The sequence below is a fragment of the Cryptotermes secundus genome, unplaced genomic scaffold, assembly GCF_002891405.2.
Source record: "Cryptotermes secundus unplaced genomic scaffold, Csec_1.0 scaffold610, whole genome shotgun sequence".
NCBI lineage: Eukaryota > Metazoa > Arthropoda > Insecta > Blattodea > Kalotermitidae > Cryptotermes > Cryptotermes secundus.
In genome coordinates, this window is record NW_019734319.1 from 343620 (window position 1) to 363677 (window position 20058).

Consider the following 20058-nt stretch of genomic DNA (forward strand, 5'->3'; position numbering starts at 1 on the left):
TCCGGTCCACACCCTCACACCATACTTCCCTAAGATCCGGTTTAATATTATTCTTTCATCCGTGCCTATAATAATAATAATAATAATAATAATAATAATAATAATAATAATCCTATTAAGGATTATGCACCTGAATCATCTCTGCAGTGCGTGCTACACGTCGTATGCATTACATCTTGCTCCGTTCAATCGCAGCTAGCAATACAGCAAACCATCACTAGTTCGGTTACAGTTAATCCGGATGTCCAATAATCCGGACCGAAACATGAAAAATGAAAAATGCTGTTCACAGTTGAGTACTAAGTGGCATTTAGGAAGGCAGATGAGTCGCTTGTCTGTTCAGACAGAACTTGACAGTTTCTTCAAACCTGCATTGTGACGTTCGAAACCAAGTACAGCTTCTGAGTCTTCTATCTTTCTGTAGTTTTTAAATAAATGTTCCACATTGATTTTTTATATTTATTTTCATCAGCACTACTTATATCATTAAATTATCCATTTATTTGTGTCCTAAGTGTTTTTTCTTTTAGGGCTACCTTTTGCTTCACTAGTCCGGATGACTTCTCCCCCATCATTGCTCCGGATTAGCGAGGGTTTACTGTTTTGGCATTTCCTCCCACATATTTGGTCTACCTGATTAGTATTTTACTCTGAAGTGCACCTATCCTTCCTTCAGAGTGGCAGACGCACTCAAGAACATCTCTGAAGACTCTGAAGCGAGACAGGCCATGGTTGGAAACTTCACGACACGGGATACTAAGAAGCATGTTTTATTAACCTCTAAACTGTAGAAGGTAAACAGATAATTTTTATCTCTATTAGCGTCATAATATCATCATCGTCTGCGCGTGGTTAAGTAGTCAGTCTTCCGGCATAAACATCTGGTTTCTTTTCGAGACTAGGAGCAATGCTTGCGTACCTACAGCCTGCTGTTTATATAGCTCAGGCGGTTAGTCGCCGGCTTCCCACCCCGGCGGCCCGGGTTCGAACCCGGCTCACGTCATGTGGGATTTGTGGTGGAGAAAGTTGCACTGGGGCAGGTCTTCTCCGCGTTCTTCTGTTTCCCCTGCCAATTTGCATTCCACCGACTGCTCCACACTCATCGTCTATCATCCGTGGCTGGTACAATAGGCCAGTTAGTGGCCGACGTACCAAGTGGACTCAGTCTCACCCACCGCAAGAAACTAACAAAGGAACTAAAAAGAGGCTCGTCCGGAAAATGAACAGGTAGGAATTCGGGCCTGGTAACTATCGGCCTATAACCCTGCATTTCATTGTTTCGCTGATATCATATCAGGCATGTATATGTAAATATCAACAAAATGACAGTTGTTTACTCCGTGGCTTCTCAGTACACTACCCTCTAAACCACGCTGGTAATTATATGCACCACTGCCTTAATATTATGAAACTCTGTAGCTTTCAGACACAATGTGTTCTTATGTTCCGTGTGTAATTCTCATAACAAACAGCGATAATTTCCCTAAACATCATTAACCGACTATCAATCAATGGCTCTACAACCCTTGTGGACCTTGGCTGCTTTTTCAATTTCTTAATCCTATACGCATTCGGTAGTACTCCTTGGACGGGGGATCAGCGCGTTGCAGGGCTCCTACCTACACACAGACATCCATGCCTTGAGTGGGATTCGAACTCACGATCCCAGCGTTCGAGCGAACGAAGACGGTTCATCATTAACCGAGTAGTCTTTGTAATACAGACGCTGTGTGTTTTCAGTTGAGTAGGAACTGAATTTTTTTAAATTACTTAGACGAGTTATTAGGGGCACGCGGTAGCGTAGTTGGTTGAGGCACTATGCTACAAGTCGAAAGGTCGCGGGTTCAAATCCCGATGAGGTCATTGGATTTTTTCAATTGACCTAATCCTTCCAGCCGCACTATGGCCCTGGGGTCGACTCAGCCTCTAACAGAAATGAGTAAAAGTAAAAGTAAAAAAAGTAAAGCTATCCCTGTAACAGGCCGTGAANTCAGGAATATTCTTGGAATGTTCTTGGGGGTAAAGGGCGGACGGCACGTAAGGCTGACAACCTTACCGCCATCTATGAGCCGATTGTCTAGAAAATGCGGGGGCCTCAACATCTCACAAACCTATGGGCCTCCACGGTCTGTTACAGGGATCCTTTACTTACTTTTACTTACTTACTACCTGTATTATTAAATTTTACATTTAATTGTTACCAAAGTTTTTCTTTTATCTTTTAGGGCAATCTTTTAGTTCATTAATCCGTATTATCACTTAATCTGGATGACCTCTCTCCACACTAATCCGGATTAGCGAAGGTTTGCTATTCAATTAGATTGTGCTTTTTGCAAGTTTTACTTTTCATGGCGTCCATACTTTTTTAACCGTTTCCGGGAAGTACCAAGCACAAGACAGTTTGAGATGCATTGCTGTAGGTAACACACGTTCTAGCGTGTTCCCGTGTTCACGCCTGGTATCAGAAACAATTAGAATATCAGTTGACGCCCAAAGCAAATCGTCGCTGGCATGTAATTGAACTTGCACGAGCCTCTGGCAGTGTACTGACCCATCAAAGCCTGAAGCTCATCACACAGCATCACCATTGCGCACACCGACATGTTGAGGCAAACAATCGCTGACTGCGTTTGTGGCTCCCCAGGCGGTGGCTGCGAGGAATCGCTGTTCATAGCCATAGTCACATGATAAAGTGACGATTCGTAGCCGATTTTCGAGGACAGGTCTCGGACTGATTGTGTTCCCGATTTGGTAAACAAATGAATGCAATTTGATAAATGATGGAACCGTGATAGCCCAGTCGGCGTAGCACGTGAATTGAAATTAATTGATTAGAGATGGGTCAAACCGCGAAACGCTTGGACATCAGCAACATATGTATGAGACGGCGAAAGTTTCGGTAACAGAAACTTAGTTAAGTTGGGCGTTACTACAACTATATACTTCTGTCCTATACGAGATGCCGCTACTCCCCGATATTTCAAACCAAGCTAGCAATACCGAGAATTTGGGTACTATGCAGCTTTGTTCGCGTAGACACTTGATGGTGTTATTGTGATCGGTAAAGAATTTTTACTTAAATTTAAAACTTGATTGGTACATGAAACTTTGTTGTAAATTTGTAAATGTCGAAATAACCAATGAAAACAGAAGTATACAGTGCCATTTTCAGAACTTTAGGTCCAGAAATGCCACCGCTAGAAGCCTTATGCGGCAGTCCGCAGTTAGTATTTCAACAAAACGAACCTAACTTTCTGGCACACCGGCAATGAAATTCAAAATCGCTCTGGCAGACCACTACAAGCATGGCGTTGCGGCCCAGCAATTCTGCTTGGAAGCAAAGAAATCGCTAAGTAAATTTGAATTTGTTGAGAACTGTAGTGAACTGCTTTACATGAAACAGTGCTTTGGGTAAACCTGTTGGTATGTGTGATTAGTGCAGCGTTCGCGTCCTGCACTGGTAACGTCCTTACTTCTCTGCCGAAAAGCATGTTTTCGAAAATGCGAAACTTCATTTAAAGTTGGTTTTCCATTTATATAACTGGTTAAGTTAGAATATACTGCTACTGCAGTAAAATATATCGTGTGTAAGATTTGAGGTTTTCACGGCGGTGACTATGAAGAAAGCAGTCTTCTGGGATTTGGCACCGTGTATATGTGGTGTTAACCGACGTTTCGGAGGAACGTATCGCCTCCATCTTCAGAGTAGAAGGAAAAATATAAGACTGCTTTTACCAGTTCTCACGGTCTCTTCGCTTGCGGATTTCTTATATTTTTCCTTCTACCCTGAAGATGGAGGCGATACGTTCCTCCGAAACGTCGGTTAACACCACATATACACGGTGCCAAATCCCAGGAAACTGCTTTCTTCATATCGTGTGTAGTTCGATTTTTTTTTCAATATCGAGTGGTGGGAGGACTTCGATTAGAGATCATTGCCAAGCAAAGAAACACAAGACCGCATTGTTTGCTAGATCTCAGTGGGCTTCTATGACAAACTCTTTTCGTAAACTGGAGCCCTCAAAAGCCGAATGCGACTTCGCTGTTTATGAAGGTATATATGCCTATCATGCTGTACTCCACAAGCACAGTTTTCGCAGTACGAACTGCGCAACAGCTGTACAGGAGAATCTGCAGACAAAAATTTGCTTGTGCAAGAACAAAGTACGAATCAGTCGTTACTAAAGTTTGTATTCCTTGGGCTCTTGAAGAACTGAAAAATTATCTGAAGAACTTTGTTTCCACGTCTTGCAACGCTTCTAATCATGAGCACATGAGGCAGTTCCCCATGTTAGTGCGTTATTTTCAGGCGCGCGATTTGGAAAACCCGGTGAAGAACGAACTCCTTACTTGTGTCGATATCTCAGGGGAACCTACAGATATAATATCTATGCAAGTGATGAAAGAAACTGCTAATTAAGATTTAGAGGCAGTGGTAATAGAATTATCAGCCGATAATACCAATACAAACTTCAGAAAGAGCAAACGAAATGTGTTAAATGAAATGAAGTCCCAGCTAAACAGAGTGCTAGAGTGCTGATATCATTCAGAATTGCACTAAGACAGCTTTTGGTTCCATGCCTGTAAGTATAGAAATACTTATTACGAAATCCTTTGAGTATTTTCATATATGCATGGTTCATGGAACGCCTAAAAGAGTTTTGTGACTTTATCGGGCAAGAATATAAGCAAATACTGGGTTGTGCGTGTGCAAGGTGGTTGTCACTACTTCAGTCTTGGAAAGAATAATGAAAATTTACCCTTCGTTGCAGTATTTTTATGTCAGGAACACAGTGTCCGAAAGTGTGGAAACAATCTTTGGAAACAGTGAGAGAGGAATGTGGTAAGCTTTGCTCAGTCCCAAGCTTCACTTTGCCGCGAATCAGTTGAAGTCATTGAGGGCAATGTGAAGTGAACAACAGAATTAGCACAATTGCGGAAACTACCGTTAAAACTACAAACACGACCCGACTAATATTTTATCCCGCAAATGGTGAAGAAATTACGAACTGATCTAGTACAAGATGGTGAAATGACAATGCAAAGATATTTCAGAAGCCAAAAATAATTCTGTGATACTGCTGTATCTATTTTGAGCCATCAATAAGCACAATGAGGATTTATTGAAGTTAAACTGCCTTCGTTTGGATAAGGTGCCTACATGGGAAAGACAATGAAATCGATATGCTGTCCTCAGAGTGCCCCCCCTTTAAGAAATGGTCTGAAGTATGTGTGCATTTGAAAGAAAACATAGTACCTCATGTCAATATGAAGAAGGGTGTAACAACCTTTATTGCCTGGCAGCAATGCATCCACCAAAAGAGTATTTTCCCGCGTGAACTGCATCTGATCTGAAGAGGAAGCTTATAGTGAAAAGCTCGCACCAAATCCTGAAGTGCTGAAGGAGACAAATTCTTCTGATATTATCACGCCTTGCAAGGACCTCCTCTTCAAAATAACCAAGGCAATGTCAAAATAAATATACCTTAGATGTTACATTATCATATTATTACGTTTATAGTGTCAGTGCGTAGACTAGTTCAGAATTTTCATGTACACTATCCCTGTAACCGGCTGTGGAGGCCCATAGATTTGTGAGATGTCGAGTCTCCCGCATTTTCTAGACAATCGGCTCACAGATGGCGGTGAAGTTATCAGCCTTACGCGCCGGCAGCCCTTTACCCCACAGGAAGATTCCTGGTACTCAGTTTTGTTAGAGGCTGAGTCGACCCCATGGCCGTAGTGCGGCTGGAAGGATCAAGTCAATCGAAAAATCCACTGAGATCATAGGGAATCAAATCCGCGACCTTCAGGATTGTGGCACAGTGCCTCAACCAACTATATATATAGCTAAATTTAATAAACCTAATTTTTTAATACTGTCCAATTACACGAATATATATATATAGAAACATGAATATAGAGTGTACTGTGTACCATTTAAATGGCAACCACATTCTCCGGCTCACACCAGTAGCTTTAGAATTGCTGTTGCCAAAAAAATGCCAAGAAAAAATGGTCACTGCGTCATAGGAAACACAAATGCAAATGCTCTTAATGTTATGGGAGTTAGTATATATACTTACCGTTGTGTTCTAAACGATTAATTCAGCGGTCTGGCAGAGTTTGTTTGGCGATATATATTAGTTAAATTCGATTTGAAATGAAGTGATATATAGAATATCGGTGGTGTTGGTGACTGTCGAAAGAACAGACTCGGGCAGTGGCTGTACATAACTGACCCTCGCCACGATGCAATGTCCCGTATATAAATAAACCCTCAGAATTCGCCTCTCCATGGCCTGTCCCAAACATGCATTACCTCAAATTCGGTTGTCATCACATGACCCGACGTACAATTGGCGGTCTCCAGGGCGCTTGCGCAGCAGGCTGCTACCACGGGAAAGCGCGGGAAGTGTTTCGCTGCGCAGGCGCTTGTCTCCCACTATCTGGCCCCATCATTCGAACATGCAAGTGCAAATTACGTCTGTACGAATACGCATTTGACGTATTGAAATTGAATAATAAATGTACGCAAATTACGATAGAAGCCATGAGCTTGTGCAAGGCGTTTATAATTCAGCTTGAAGTTGATCACTTATGGAGTTTCCCGTGAGTTATAATATGTTATTTTTATTTGTTTGTGGACGATTTAAGGACACTGTCGGTATCTCAGGCAGTACGGCTTCGAGCTACTGCATGGAAACACACAATGAACCGGGAAGAACGTAAAAAAGTTGATGGTGGTCTAATTTCAGGTTTACTGTTTAGGACTTCAGGGTCTCACAGCAATGATTATCAGGAGTACTATCATATTGGATATAACGACGTGTAGTCTGTTGAAATTCAACTGACGTTTCGAAGGAACATTTCGTCTACATCTTCAGAGTCAAAGAATAAACCGAGCAAGAAACAACCGTGAAAGTAGATGGCTGCTGGTAGCTCAGGCAATACGGCGTAGACTGCATGGAAACAAATACTGAATCGAAAACTATGTAAAAATTGAGGTAATCATGGCCTAATTTCAGGTGTACTGTTTGGATGGAGCGACTGAGAAAGTCCTTGGTCCGGATTGTCGGTGTTTCGGCTAAGACTCAAACTGGGCACAGCCGGAAGCTGTGCTGCTTGAGACAGAGTCCTCGGTTTATCTATTCAGGTGCACACAACATGTAAAAAGGCGACCGCGGACCGCCAATTTAATATTCACCAGCAACCTTGAGGTTACTTGTGTGCCCAGTTCCCGTGGAATAACCATCGGAAAATGTCTCCATCTTTCTGCTGTTCACAGATCAAATTCAGTTGAATTATGGCATGACTTTCTGTACGCCAACACAAAGGTGAGACCGCCATAATACAGGCTTATTCAGAGGATATATCACCATCTGGCCGTGATTTGGTCGCATTTGCAGTTATAATCTCCACAGTATACCCATTTCTTTCTTTCCTTTATATTTCACTCCGTTTCTTTCTTTCGTACTTTATCTCCTGCCCTCCATTCTCATCTATTCCTATCCTATTCATCTCCTGTCCCCCTTCCTTTCTGCCTCTCCAGACAACTCTGATCAGCGTCACTGGCAACGTCGCCCATCAAACAAGGGACGATCTGTATCTTCTTTTTGCGCAATACCGCGACTTGTTTCCTGAAATCTGCATGACGGCGTTAAGCCTAAGATTGACTATTGTTTAAAATGTTCTTTTAATTCTGAGATAACAGACGGGATTACGTTTCGCCGTAATCCCTTTCTAATTATTTTTTTACGTGGCATTATTTGTTATCTCATCATTATCCAATCCTGGATCATATTGTCCCAATCTGTAGCTTCCACCCGAGTGACGTCAATCATGTCACTCGTTTGTATGCAGCTCAGCTCATTCACACTCTCCGGCCCTCTCTGCAGGAGACAAGCCGCGCCTAGCCGCTCCTTCTCGTAACACAAGATGCTATATGTCCCTTATATCAGATAATATTTATATGGGATAACACTCGCTGTAAGACGACTGTGCAAAAACCGAACAAAACAGCGGGAGAAAATGTTATGAAAGAACGGTTTTCCATCAGCTAATTGGAGAGGATGTTGAAGGAAATAGTCAACGCTTAATTGAGGTATTGTAAATAAAAACCACGAAACAACTTGACGAAGTTTAAGGTCTTGACTGCAGTGAATAATTAGATTATTCCTTGCTGGGATGTGATATGATGTGATGTAGTCTAGTAGATATGTATTGTCTCCTTCAGGATAGAAGTGTTGCCATGTCCTCGAACGTATCTTAACGAAAATCGACCCCTTGACACATGAGAGAAATTTCCTGCACCATTTGAAAGCTCTGTCCCGCCATCTGGCGTACAGTAAACCCTCGCTTATTCGAAGTAATTGTGGGTGAGGTCATCTGGGTTAATCAGACTGCAGCTAGCCAATTCGCTTGTGCCCCATACGCTGCTTATGCATGCGGTGCGCCTGCGTAGTCTTCACCACTGAACGTTTACCCATTGTTTAAGTTCCGCGCGCGGCAGATGACACGCTAGATAACACAGTGTAGCCACTATCCTCCACTTAGGTACATGAAAAATATCAGACCCGATTATACGTTAATTTACACTGATGGCAACGCTACCCAGAAATGACACTGAAGTGCACAATAAACGCACTCCTCGGGTTTCAATTTGAAGTTACTTACTCATTGGAAGTATACTGTGTTCTGGGAAGTGTTGAAACCACAATTTTTTTCAGTGCAGGAGAAATGACATGGTCCCTTCGATAGGTGAGCGAGACAGCATTGCAAAACAACATCGAGATGACTGTAAGATTGCGAAACTGGTTGTCACAGTTATGGACGATATTACCAGTGAGGCTAGGTGCACGCCGTTAGGTGGAGGGAGAAGTGGTGACTGGACAAATGTAGCACCTTTAACCTATACACATTACTAAAGGAACACGGTCCTGAGCGGCCGCTTTGGCACTCGCAGTGTTGTTCAGACTGACCTACACGTGTTACTTACACAGCAGTGGCATTAGCAAGGCGTGTGCTAGTGTGGATTCCTCAGAAGCTGTCCCATCTTCATCCCACGAGAAGTCCCCAACACCGCCGACGACGAACAAGAGGTGACACCAAGAGACATGTTCTTCATACCTAGAGGAATATAAATCGCCACAACAAACGCGCATTTAAAAGAAAGCGCAAGCGAGGCGTGCGACGGTATTACTATTGTCACATGCATAGACGGGGTATGGATTGGTGAACAGATTTACTGACCACTTACGGGTCGTAACTACAAATAACTGTAACACTATCACTGATTTCCACATTTTACAAATCATTACACGCTAAGCCTTCTCTAGCCTGCAGTGTCTTCACTAGTCGTTGCTTAGTAACAGTTCTCAACAGTAGAAATTCTTCGGCTTCTGTGCTCATGTCGTTACTGTCCGGCGAATATCCCACAACTGAACTGTCAACTAAATTATAGCGTCATCTCTTCACAGCCTCCCTTGCAGAACTCAAATTACTGATTCAAAGTCAAGGTCACATTACGACTGACGGTCAGTCAGTCAGTCAATCGGTAAGTCTTGGTGTCGAGCCCCATCTGGGGCTCATGACCACATATGTTACTGTTCGTCAGTTACGGTCTCGTTTTTGTGGGGCGCCCTCTCTGACGAGAGGACGGGTCTGTCTTTTGTATATGCTGCCGGTGCAGTCTTTTTTCGGGGACTCGCGATCATATGTTACTTCCTCAGATTTGGGACTTCCTTTTTCGTTACCTCCTACGACTGGTAGGGTCACGGTGGAGGTATTCGACCCCACCTCCACACGGATTACTGGCTGATTGTGAAGTCAAAGTCACATTCCGGCTGACGGTCAGTCAGTAAGTCTTGGTGTCAAGCCCCATCTCGGGCTCATGATCAGGTATTTATTACTGTTTGGCAATTACGGTCTTGTTTTGTGGGGCGCCCTCTCTGACGAGAGGACGGGTCTGTCTCTTATCAGAGTCATTGTCTGCAGTAATGAGTCATTTGTCATAATGTAAAGGATATTTGCATTTTACATGTCAAACATGTTAATAAATGTAAATAAAATATATACAGGGCCTCTGTCAGTCCAGGCTCAGTACAAGAGATTATGTCCAATTTCTAGTAGCTTCCGCTACAACGGCAGTCTAGTCACGTGAGCGTGAAAACACACTTCCCCACCATGAAATTTCTGCATTAAACTTAAGGACAAATACTGGCCGAATTGTAACTACAGATTATAGCTTATTTAATATATGATGAATTGCAAATAAGGGCATTTTCATACGTAAACGACTAATTTGCTGTATGTGCGTTCTTTTTCAGGCGGCAGCGTAGTTGTTTGAGGGGCTATGCTACAAGCCGGAAGGTCGCCGGTTCAAGTCCCGATGAGGTCATTGGATTTTTTCAGTTGACCTAATCCTTGCACCCGCACTATGGCCCTGGGGTCGACTCAGCCTCTAACAGAAATGAATACCAGAAATTAAATAAATAATTTTCCTGTGGAGTAAAGCGCGACCGGCGCGTAAGGCTGACAACCTTACCGCCATCTTTGAGCCAATTGTCTAGATAATGTGGGACCCTCAACGTCTCACAACCCTATGGGCCTTCACGGCCTCTTACAGGGATAGCTTTACTTTTACTTTACTTATGATGCAGATGCAATTTTTAAAATGTTCCTTGGTTGAAATTAAGTAAAATTGAAGGAATCTTACGGAGTGTTTATTTTAAAATTATAACTTCGGAGTTCAGTAGTAACCAAATTTTCTAATGTCAGGTTTCGATTTTGCAATAGTTTTTTAATTTCTCAAATAAACGTGAACCTCTGACTTAAGACTGCATTACTGAACGCACCCGAGCAGTTGTGTGCTTTCCGATTGAACTTTGTCGTCTCGATTTTGCACTCCGTGCCATCTATGGGATAGTGTCAAAATTCCTTGAAGTGTTCATGATAATCTTTCACTTCCAGAAGTAAACACAATTCATTTCAACGTACATTATACGTGTATTTAATAATTAGTTTTAATATATAAGCGATATATAAATCATTTATAAAATATTAATTTAACTCACAACTTTTCTTACTGTGTTATTTGATTCGAATGATGCAAATATTGACAATGTTTTTGTAATCTGATATATGAATTTGTCATAGGATTTGACTTCCGCTTTATGTTAGTGCTCTCCACGCTTCAATTGTCTTCTTTATAGGTAGAGGTTGAGTAACTTACTCGCATTCCATAATTAGAAAATAATCAGTGACTCGACTTTATCTTCTAAAACAAATTGGCTGATAAAACGGCCTTTGTGCCCGATGTCTAGTGCTGAAGTGGTGGACAATTCCGTTGATCCTCCAGCCAAGAAGCGGAAACTTGCTACAGGAGACAATACTGCAGCGAAATCCGTTTCATTGGCTACTTCAGACATGGCGCAGAATGGTTCATCGAATTCCAACGAGATCGACGAGGGATTATATTCAAGGCAGCTGTATGTGCTGGGTCATGAAGCTATGCGCCGAATGGCAACATCAGATGTTCTTATTTCTGGACTAGGAGGACTGGGCGCAGAAGTGGCGAAAAATGTTATTTTAGGTGGTGTAAAGTCAGTGACACTGCATGACGAAGCCGTATGCAAGGTCGCAGATTTGACATCTCAGTTTTACCTGACAGAATCTGATATTGGGAAGAATAGAGCCGAAGCATGTTTACCACAGCTGTCAGAGCTGAATATGTATGTACCTACTAAAACCTACACCGATCGACTTACAGACGACTTCATAAAACGTTTCAGGGTAGTTGTGTTGACAAATAGTAGTCTACAAGAGCAGTTGAGGATTGCGGAAGTGACACATGAAAATGATATAGCTCTCATTGTTGCAGATACAAGAGGTCTGTTTGCTCAGGTATTTTGTGACTTTGGTAAAGAGTTTACTGTTGTTGATACATCAGGTGAAAGTCCGATTTCAGCAATGATTGCTAGTATTTCGCGGGAAGCAGAAGGAGTAGTCACCTGTCTAGATGATACACGTCATGGATTAGAAGATGGAGACTTTGTAACATTCTCAGAAATTCTTGGTATGACTGAATTAAATGGATGTGAACCGAAGAAGATACATGTTTTGGGGCCATACACCTTCAGCATTGGTGACACCAGTAAATATTCTGAATATATACGTGGGGGAATTGTTACCCAAGTAAAGATGCCAAAAATCACACACTTTAAGCCTCTGAAGGAATCTATCAAAGAACCCGAGTTTATCGTCACAGATTTTGCAAAATTTGATCGCCCTTCACAGGTACATCTTGCATTCATAACCTTACACAAGTTCATTGAGCAAAATGGAGAAGCACCGAAACCTTGGAATGAGGAAGATGCAGATTCATTTGTGTCCCTCGCTAAATCAGTTGCGGCTGCCGGAAACAACGAAGAGCCCAACACAGAGTTACTGAAAACATTTGCCAAAGTTTCTTCTGGTGATATCCCCCCTCTCAATGCTACCATTGGGGGAATTGTTGCACAAGAAGTCATGAAGGCATGCAGTGGTAAGTTCAATCCTATTTACCAATGGCTCTATTTTGATGCTTTGGAATGTCTGCCCTCTGATTTATCTCTGCTCAATAAAGGTAACTGCAAAGCAGCAGGGAGTCGATATGATGGTCAGATAGCTGTTTTTGGAAACACATTCCAGCAGCGTCTGGGTGCGCTGAAATATTTTGTGGTTGGGGCTGGTGCCATTGGCTGTGAACTTTTGAAGAATTTTGCTATGATGGGCATAGGAGCTTCAGAAGGTGGTCAAGTAACAGTGACTGATATGGACCTGATCGAGAAATCAAACCTGAACAGGCAGTTCCTCTTCCGCCCTTCAGATGTACAACGACCTAAGTCTGTGTGTGCAGCGAAAGCAGTACGACGTATGAACCCTGCAATCAATGTTGTGGCCCATGAGAATCGTGTTGGGCAAGAGACGGAACGAGTTTATGATGATGCCTTTTTTGAATCTCTGGATGGTGTAGCCAATGCTCTTGATAATGTGGATGCCCGCATTTACATGGATCGGCGCTGCGTCTATTACCGCAAGCCTCTTCTTGAATCTGGTACTCTGGGCACAAAAGGAAATACACAAGTCGTGGTACCTTTCCTTACTGAATCATATAGCTCTTCACAAGACCCACCAGAAAAAAGTATCCCAATTTGTACTTTGAAGAACTTTCCCAATGCAATTGAGCACACACTGCAGTGGGCAAGAGATAGCTTTGAGGGGCTGTTTCGCCAGGCAGCTGAGAATGCAGCTCAGTACTTGGCAGAACCATCATTTGTAGAACGTACTCTAAAGTTGCCAGGGGTTCAGCCTCTGGAGGTTCTGGAATCTGTGAAGCATGCTTTGGTAGATCATCGTCCATCTTCGTTTGAAGACTGTGTGGCATGGGCACGTTGCTACTGGCAGGAGCAATATAGTGACCAGATTCGACAGCTTCTATTCAATTTTCCTCCGGATCAGCTTACTTCAAGTGGCCAGCCATTCTGGTCCGGACCAAAACGCTGTCCAACACCACTTACATTTTCAGTGGATGATCCTCTGCATATTGATTATATTCTTGCTGCTGCTAATCTAAAGGCTGAAGTTTATGGAATTCCACAAAACCGAGACAGGGATGCAATAGTGAATATGGCAGAGCGTGTTGTAGTTCCTGAATTTGTCCCCAAATCTGGAGTGAAGATTGCAGTCACGGACGCACAGATGCAGGTGTCTAATGGTGCTGGCAGTGTGGATCATGACCAGATCAGTCAGCTTCGAAACGAACTGCCTTCAAGGGATGAGCTGAAAGGCTTGACCATCACTCCGTTGGAGTTCGAGAAAGATGATGATACAAACTTGCATATGGACTTCATCGTTGCTGCTTCAAATCTTCGTGCAGCAAACTACAATATTCCTCCAGCTGATCGCCTTAAGAGCAAACTTATTGCAGGCAAAATCATCCCTGCCATTGCAACAACAACTTCAGTAGTTGCAGGTCTGGTGTGTCTTGAATTGTACAAGCTTGCACAAGGTTTCACTACATTAGAGCCTTTCAAGAATGGGTTTGTTAACTTGGCTCTGCCCTTTTTTGGCTTTTCTGAGCCCATTGCTGCCCCAAAGATGAAGTATTATGAAGAGGAATGGACTCTGTGGGACCGCTTTGAAGTAGAGGGAGAACTTACCCTGCGAGAGTTCCTGGATTACTTTAAGGAGAAATTTAATTTGGAAATCACAATGCTATCACAAGGGGTGTGCATGCTGTATTCATTCTTCATGGCCAAGGCAAAGTGTGAGGAACGTTTCCCCCTTCTCATGTCTGAAGTAGTGAAGAAGGTGTCGAAGAAGAGGTTGGAGCCCCATGTCAGAGCATTGGTGTTTGAGTTGTGCTGTAACGACAGTGATGGCAACGATGTAGAAGTTCCGTATGTTCGTTACACTCTGCCTGATAATTAATTCTGAGAGTGATCACAGTGGATTTACCTTGCTTCCACATAGGACTTGCATTTATGTGTAATAACTTGTGCAGTGGTTTCCTGTTTCTCACTGAAAGAACTTGAACTTGGTTACCCTTCCCCAATGTCTTGCGTGTAGCTCTATGATTGTTGTGGTACATGCAGGAATTGTAGAGTGCTATGTCTGAATCAACCTTTATACCAGAATGAGATCTTTTGAACAGTTTCATGTTTCTAAATCAAAAGAAAATGGAGCCTGACAATAGCACATTAGAATTCTGCTCTCAGTTTAGGTATTTTATAGCTCCTGTATTTCATTCCCATGCAAGTAACATTGTTTGCTTGTGAGGTAAACATGTGAATTTGATTTCTAGGTATTTGATCCAACAAGAAAGGCATTTTACAAGTGGCACTTCATGAAATTCGTAACTTATAACAGAATTTCATGTTAAGTGTTTGGTGTTCAAAATTATTTCACCTTCTGTTAATGAATCATACTGCTTATCTGTTAACAATGATATTGTGAAGTGGTAGAATTTTTTTGTAAGGTGAGGGTAATTTATACTGAGATTCTATGTGTTTTTACATTTGAAATGTAGAATATATTCCAGTATGCTGGAAAAATATGAGCTCCCCTGTTCAGGGTGTGTAGTTTAAAAGTTTAAAATACTATTGAAAATTACTAAATTGTTCTAATTGTAATATGACTCCATGCATAGCACTCCAGAATCAAGATGATAATTCTGTAAATGAGGTGTCATCATGAATTATTTGGAATGATAAATATTCATTTTGTGAGTTAAGTCTTTTGAAGACTGTAATGTCAGATGGTAGGATGAGTCATGAATTGGGAAATTTATGAAAGGAAGTGGTTGTTGTGGCCTTTGCATGAAGAGACTGAGGGAAACCACAATCACAATAGCCAATGACCCAACCAAGATTTGAACTAAAGACCTCCTGAATGCAAGTCCAGAATGTTACTGCTATGCCAACCTGCTTGGTTCTGATAGAATAGTTTGTAAAACTACTTCATAGTTTTCTATATATATAAGTTCCATTCTACAGACTTGCCTTATCTTGTGAATAATTTGGGCACTTCAGTCTCTTTCTGCATACTTACATGGAAATTGGTGTGAAATACATTTTTCTTTATGAGTAAAATTGAATGTTACAAGTTAATATAAGTATGCAATTTCAAGATTAGATGTCAGATTAATTTTATGTAATTTTGCTAGTAGATGTGTGTTGAGCTAACATTTGATCTTGAATTCATTGCTAATAATGATAGGATGAAGAAAACATGTTATGAAAGTCAGTTTCAAATAAATATGTAAGAGTAAATTTGTATTTCATGTTGGCAGAGAAAGTTCAACACAGACATTGCAATAAAGGTTGTTACTACAATAGCTATCATCCAGAATGGCTGCTACACATGTACAAAATGTGCATATCACAATGTTTGGAAAATTGATTGTCAGATGAAAATAGTACTTCATTTAAAGGGAAAGGGCTTGAATACTGTCAGGGTCGTAATTATATTTTATAATCTTCAAGCCCCAATATGTTCCTCGGTCTGTATAAAGTGTATATGACCATTTCTTGTTGATTTTTGGCCTTCGTGATGACATGCATGGACTACATTGCTGTACACAAGGTGTGGAGGTGGGTTCACAGAGAGGGTTAGTCTTCAGCAGATTGCAGTAATAATGAAGAGTTACCTTTAATCAAGCCATGTGGTGGAAATGTTGTTTTCTCACACAGGTTGCTGTTAAAAGCAATTGAAACCACCCATATCAGGATTTCTTCTGGAACTGTTCCCTTTGGATTGTGACATTATTATGGAAAGTGACTTTGGGATTTTAGTGCAAATTTGTTACTTTAAAACAGGGGTGAAAATATTAAGATTTCCAGAGCCAAGCATAAGTCTTTACCAAAACTTAATACAATTTGCAGGACACTAAAAGCAGATCCAATTTCATCTCGATCATGTAATCGTGACACTTGCATAAATCTTGGCAGTATAGGGAGGTTATTTGAGAGTCTGCCACATATCTTTTGGTGGGAGGAACGTACTAATTTCATGTGAGCTTGCACCCCCATGTGTTCTGAATCATGGTGTAGTAGACAGGCTGGTAGGCTATACACATGACTGTCTCCAGTATTAGCAATTTGTCTTTGAACAGCTACTGTGAGTTTTGTGCCTGTTGACCATAATCTCAAGCTGCTCCTGCTAATATTAAACATTCATTTGTGTTACTTTTTGTGTCAGAATTCCATGTGAGAATTACACATTTAGTGTTTATGTACCATACCCATCTGAAAAGCGAGCATAAGATTCCTGTATAAATATCAGGATGTTTTGGTTCCAAAAAATATATATACATTCATACAAACATAAATGAATCTAAGTATGAGCATCATTACTGGGCAAAAAAGAACTGAGTCAAAATGCTGAGTGCTCACAGGAGAGACTGGATGAAATCCGTTCTAGGCTTGGACACTCTCATTGGAAACCCCACAGCCACTTGGAAATGAGACCAGCATTTAAAGTTTAAAGTTGGTAGTTTGTGGCACTGAGTGTGAACATCTTGCTGAGGTTCACATGAAATGTTTATCTAATGAAACATTTTCAGTATATGCTGTGGGGTGTATGAAGTGCAGACATGCCACTGGACCAGCCGAAACATTTGCATCTGATTGTCAGATAACCTTCCTATATATTAATATTGTTGTCTGATATATTAAACTCAAAGACTGCAGTGTTTCATAGTGAGAGCTCAGAATAGTGTACTGAATTGTTAGTTGCTTTGAATGATGCACTACACAATATAATATGCTCTGATTAACCTTTATTTTTGCACCAAAAATATGCCCATATGAATTGTTTACAACATCCATTCATATTGAAGACCAAAGTTACAAAATTCCTGAAAAATACACTTACATGTAGAATTGTTTAGTTCAGTTATGTGTGGTTAAGAGAACCATGAGAATTTATTCCTGGTATAAAGAAAGATTTCCTTTGTTTCTGTTTCTAAAGTCATGATTTTAAGAATTTAGAATTTACAGGTTTAGTTTAGAAAAATTATAAATGCAAAAGTAATCATGGAACCAGAGTGTTCTAGCAAAATTGCAGTTACTGTGAAATATAATGGAGTTGGATTAATGTTGTGGAGAATTTGTGTCAGACATTTTTCTAAGTTAGGGCACACTTTTGCTATAGCCACAGTATGTGTACAAATGTGACATCCTCATGAAGATGCTCTGTGGTGTATGAGTGCACATTGTATAAAACTGCCCACTTGTATGCTAGTGTGTGGCAGTAATTTTCCTGTTAGTGTTTGAGACAGAAGAAAATTTGGATGGTTTGTGAAAATCTGATTAAATAAACTGAAATTGCCTGTGAAACTCTAATTGTAGTACAAGGACCTTGAACGCTTCAGATGAATGTAAGTGTACTGTTCAGAATCTGTTCTAAAGGGTTATGATGGGATAGGGTGTATCGGTAATGTACAGTGTACAACAGAGTCTGTGAGATTCTTTGAATAACTTTCAGCTGTATGAGCTCTTTAAAAAAAATTAAAAAAATAGGTGGAGTTTAAACAGTAGCAGTGTTGGTACTTCCAGCGCTCCTTTTCAAGATAAGGTTGCATGATCAGAAATATGTTGGTTTAGCACTGATTATTGTCTTGTTAAACAGAATCTGGTGTGATGAGAATTCCAAAGGACAGGTGACTCTACATGTGAACATCTGACATGCTGGCCAAAATGGTAAAGTTTACTTTATTTATGTTGCTTTGCCCCTTTTACAAATCTTTAATCACCTGTAAACTATTTTATGTTGTTCACTCACAGTACTAAGTCCATGAAGCTTAAGCTTGAAAAGCCAGTAGTTGCTCAATCACTAAAAAAATTCACAGTATTTTATGGAACATGAAGATTTGTTACTGTGTTCACAAGAGCCTACCACAGGGCCTTTTCCTGAGCCAGATGAGGCCATTCCACACCCAATCATTCTATTCCTTTATTATCCATTTTAATTTAAGGTCTCTTTTGAGGAAGTGAATTTGAACACTTGAGGAAAATCTTAAATGAAGATAATTCAGCACTGGGGTAACTGACTTGGAATTCATTCATTCATTTACTTTATTTTCAATATATCCACACAGGTAACAAACCTAGGATGTGGAAGTGGTCTCATAGATATATCAAGATACATATACAAAATTACAGGAGTCACATAATCAAAATCACATGCATTAATCGATTAACATAAATAGTAATATAAAGTAAAAAATTTAATGAAATGATTTAAAAATAACTTACTATAAAATTTGAATTAATACAATTTTATTTAAATTACCTATATTAACTGACTTAAATACATTACAAATTTACACACTTATGACCAATTATGTTGATAATATTCATTCATGGAATATGTGCATAGATATCGGAGAGTTATAAGTTTGGATATGTTACAAATATATTCAAATTAAATGAGGGAAAAACTTCTATTTAGGAGTATTAAATAGGGGTTCCACTGTATTATTGACTCATTTATGTGTAGGTTTTGCTAATTGTCTCTTTCCTTCAGGTTTTCATCCCAGAACTATGTATTCTGCCCCTTGTGTGTTATCTCTGTTACCCAGCTCATCGTTCTTGATTTGATCATCATACATTATTTGGTAAGTAGTAAAAATTGTGAAGCTGCACATTGTGCATTTTGCCCATTTACCCAACTTCATCTTGGGCCCACATATTCTCAGCACGCTGCTTTCAAGTAGGCTCAGTCTTTGTTTTTAATGTTGGAGACTAAGTTTCACACCCATGCAAAAGGGCAGGTAAAACTATAGTTCAGTATCTCTTAATCTCTACATTTTTTATAGAAGACAGGAAGGAAGGAAATTCTTGACTGAATGGCAGCAAACATTCCCCACATAATCAGCTCTTTATTTCTTTATGAATGCAATTTCAGTTTGTTACTGTCATTCCCAAATATTCAGACTTTGTCTTATGATTTTGCACGACATCCTGGTGATGAGATATTAAGAAAGACAAGTTTTCTTTGGGCTTGCATCCTATAAGAAAACTAGTAGTAGTTGGGACAGAGTGAGAAGAGGACGATGAACATAAGGAAAATACTGGGATGTTAATTTCATTAAGGTCAATTTATTTTAATAAGGAAATATCGCGTTCACACGCGATACGAAAAGCTTCGTCAACCCTTCTTATCACCTTAAGAGAAGAATGAATCGCTGGAGCGCGTTAGATAACAGCTGATGGTAGGAAACCACGCGGCAACGCAATTGTGAGATGACTGGCATGCTCCGTTTCCTGGAAATTGAGTGTTTGAGTCTCCGCGAGTTGCGTTGCCGTTTCCTCAATTTGCGCCGCACCTTTCAATAAGGGTGAGGGCACACCAATGAAACTGGCAACCGCAACGCAACCTCAATATCCGCAAATTGTTATCAGCCTGAGTTTAACATATGTTACTGAATGAAGCGGGGCAGATTATCCATCACATATAATTGATATTTATTTAGTAATCTGTGGTTTGAATAACCCGGCATAGTTATGCAGCAGC

General features: G+C 40.7%; 1 protein-coding gene across 1 annotated transcript; it reads left to right on the top strand.

Moving 5' to 3' along the window:
• Positions 1 to 11149: 11149 nt before the first annotated feature.
• On the top strand, positions 11150 to 18079 carry LOC111868599 (ubiquitin-like modifier-activating enzyme 1). The gene has a single exon (XM_023859388.2). It carries the CDS (start codon positions 11317 to 11319, stop codon positions 14470 to 14472), a length of 3156 nt encoding a protein of 1051 aa, XP_023715156.1. The 5' UTR covers positions 11150 to 11316; the 3' UTR covers positions 14473 to 18079.
• Positions 18080 to 20058: the final 1979 nt, after the last annotated feature.

Bases quoted from the DNA above. Each gene is read 5' to 3' on its own strand.
- LOC111868599 (XM_023859388.2), top strand. From the start codon at position 11,317: ATGTCTAGTGCTGAAGTGGTGGACAATTCCGTTGATCCTCCAGCCAAG.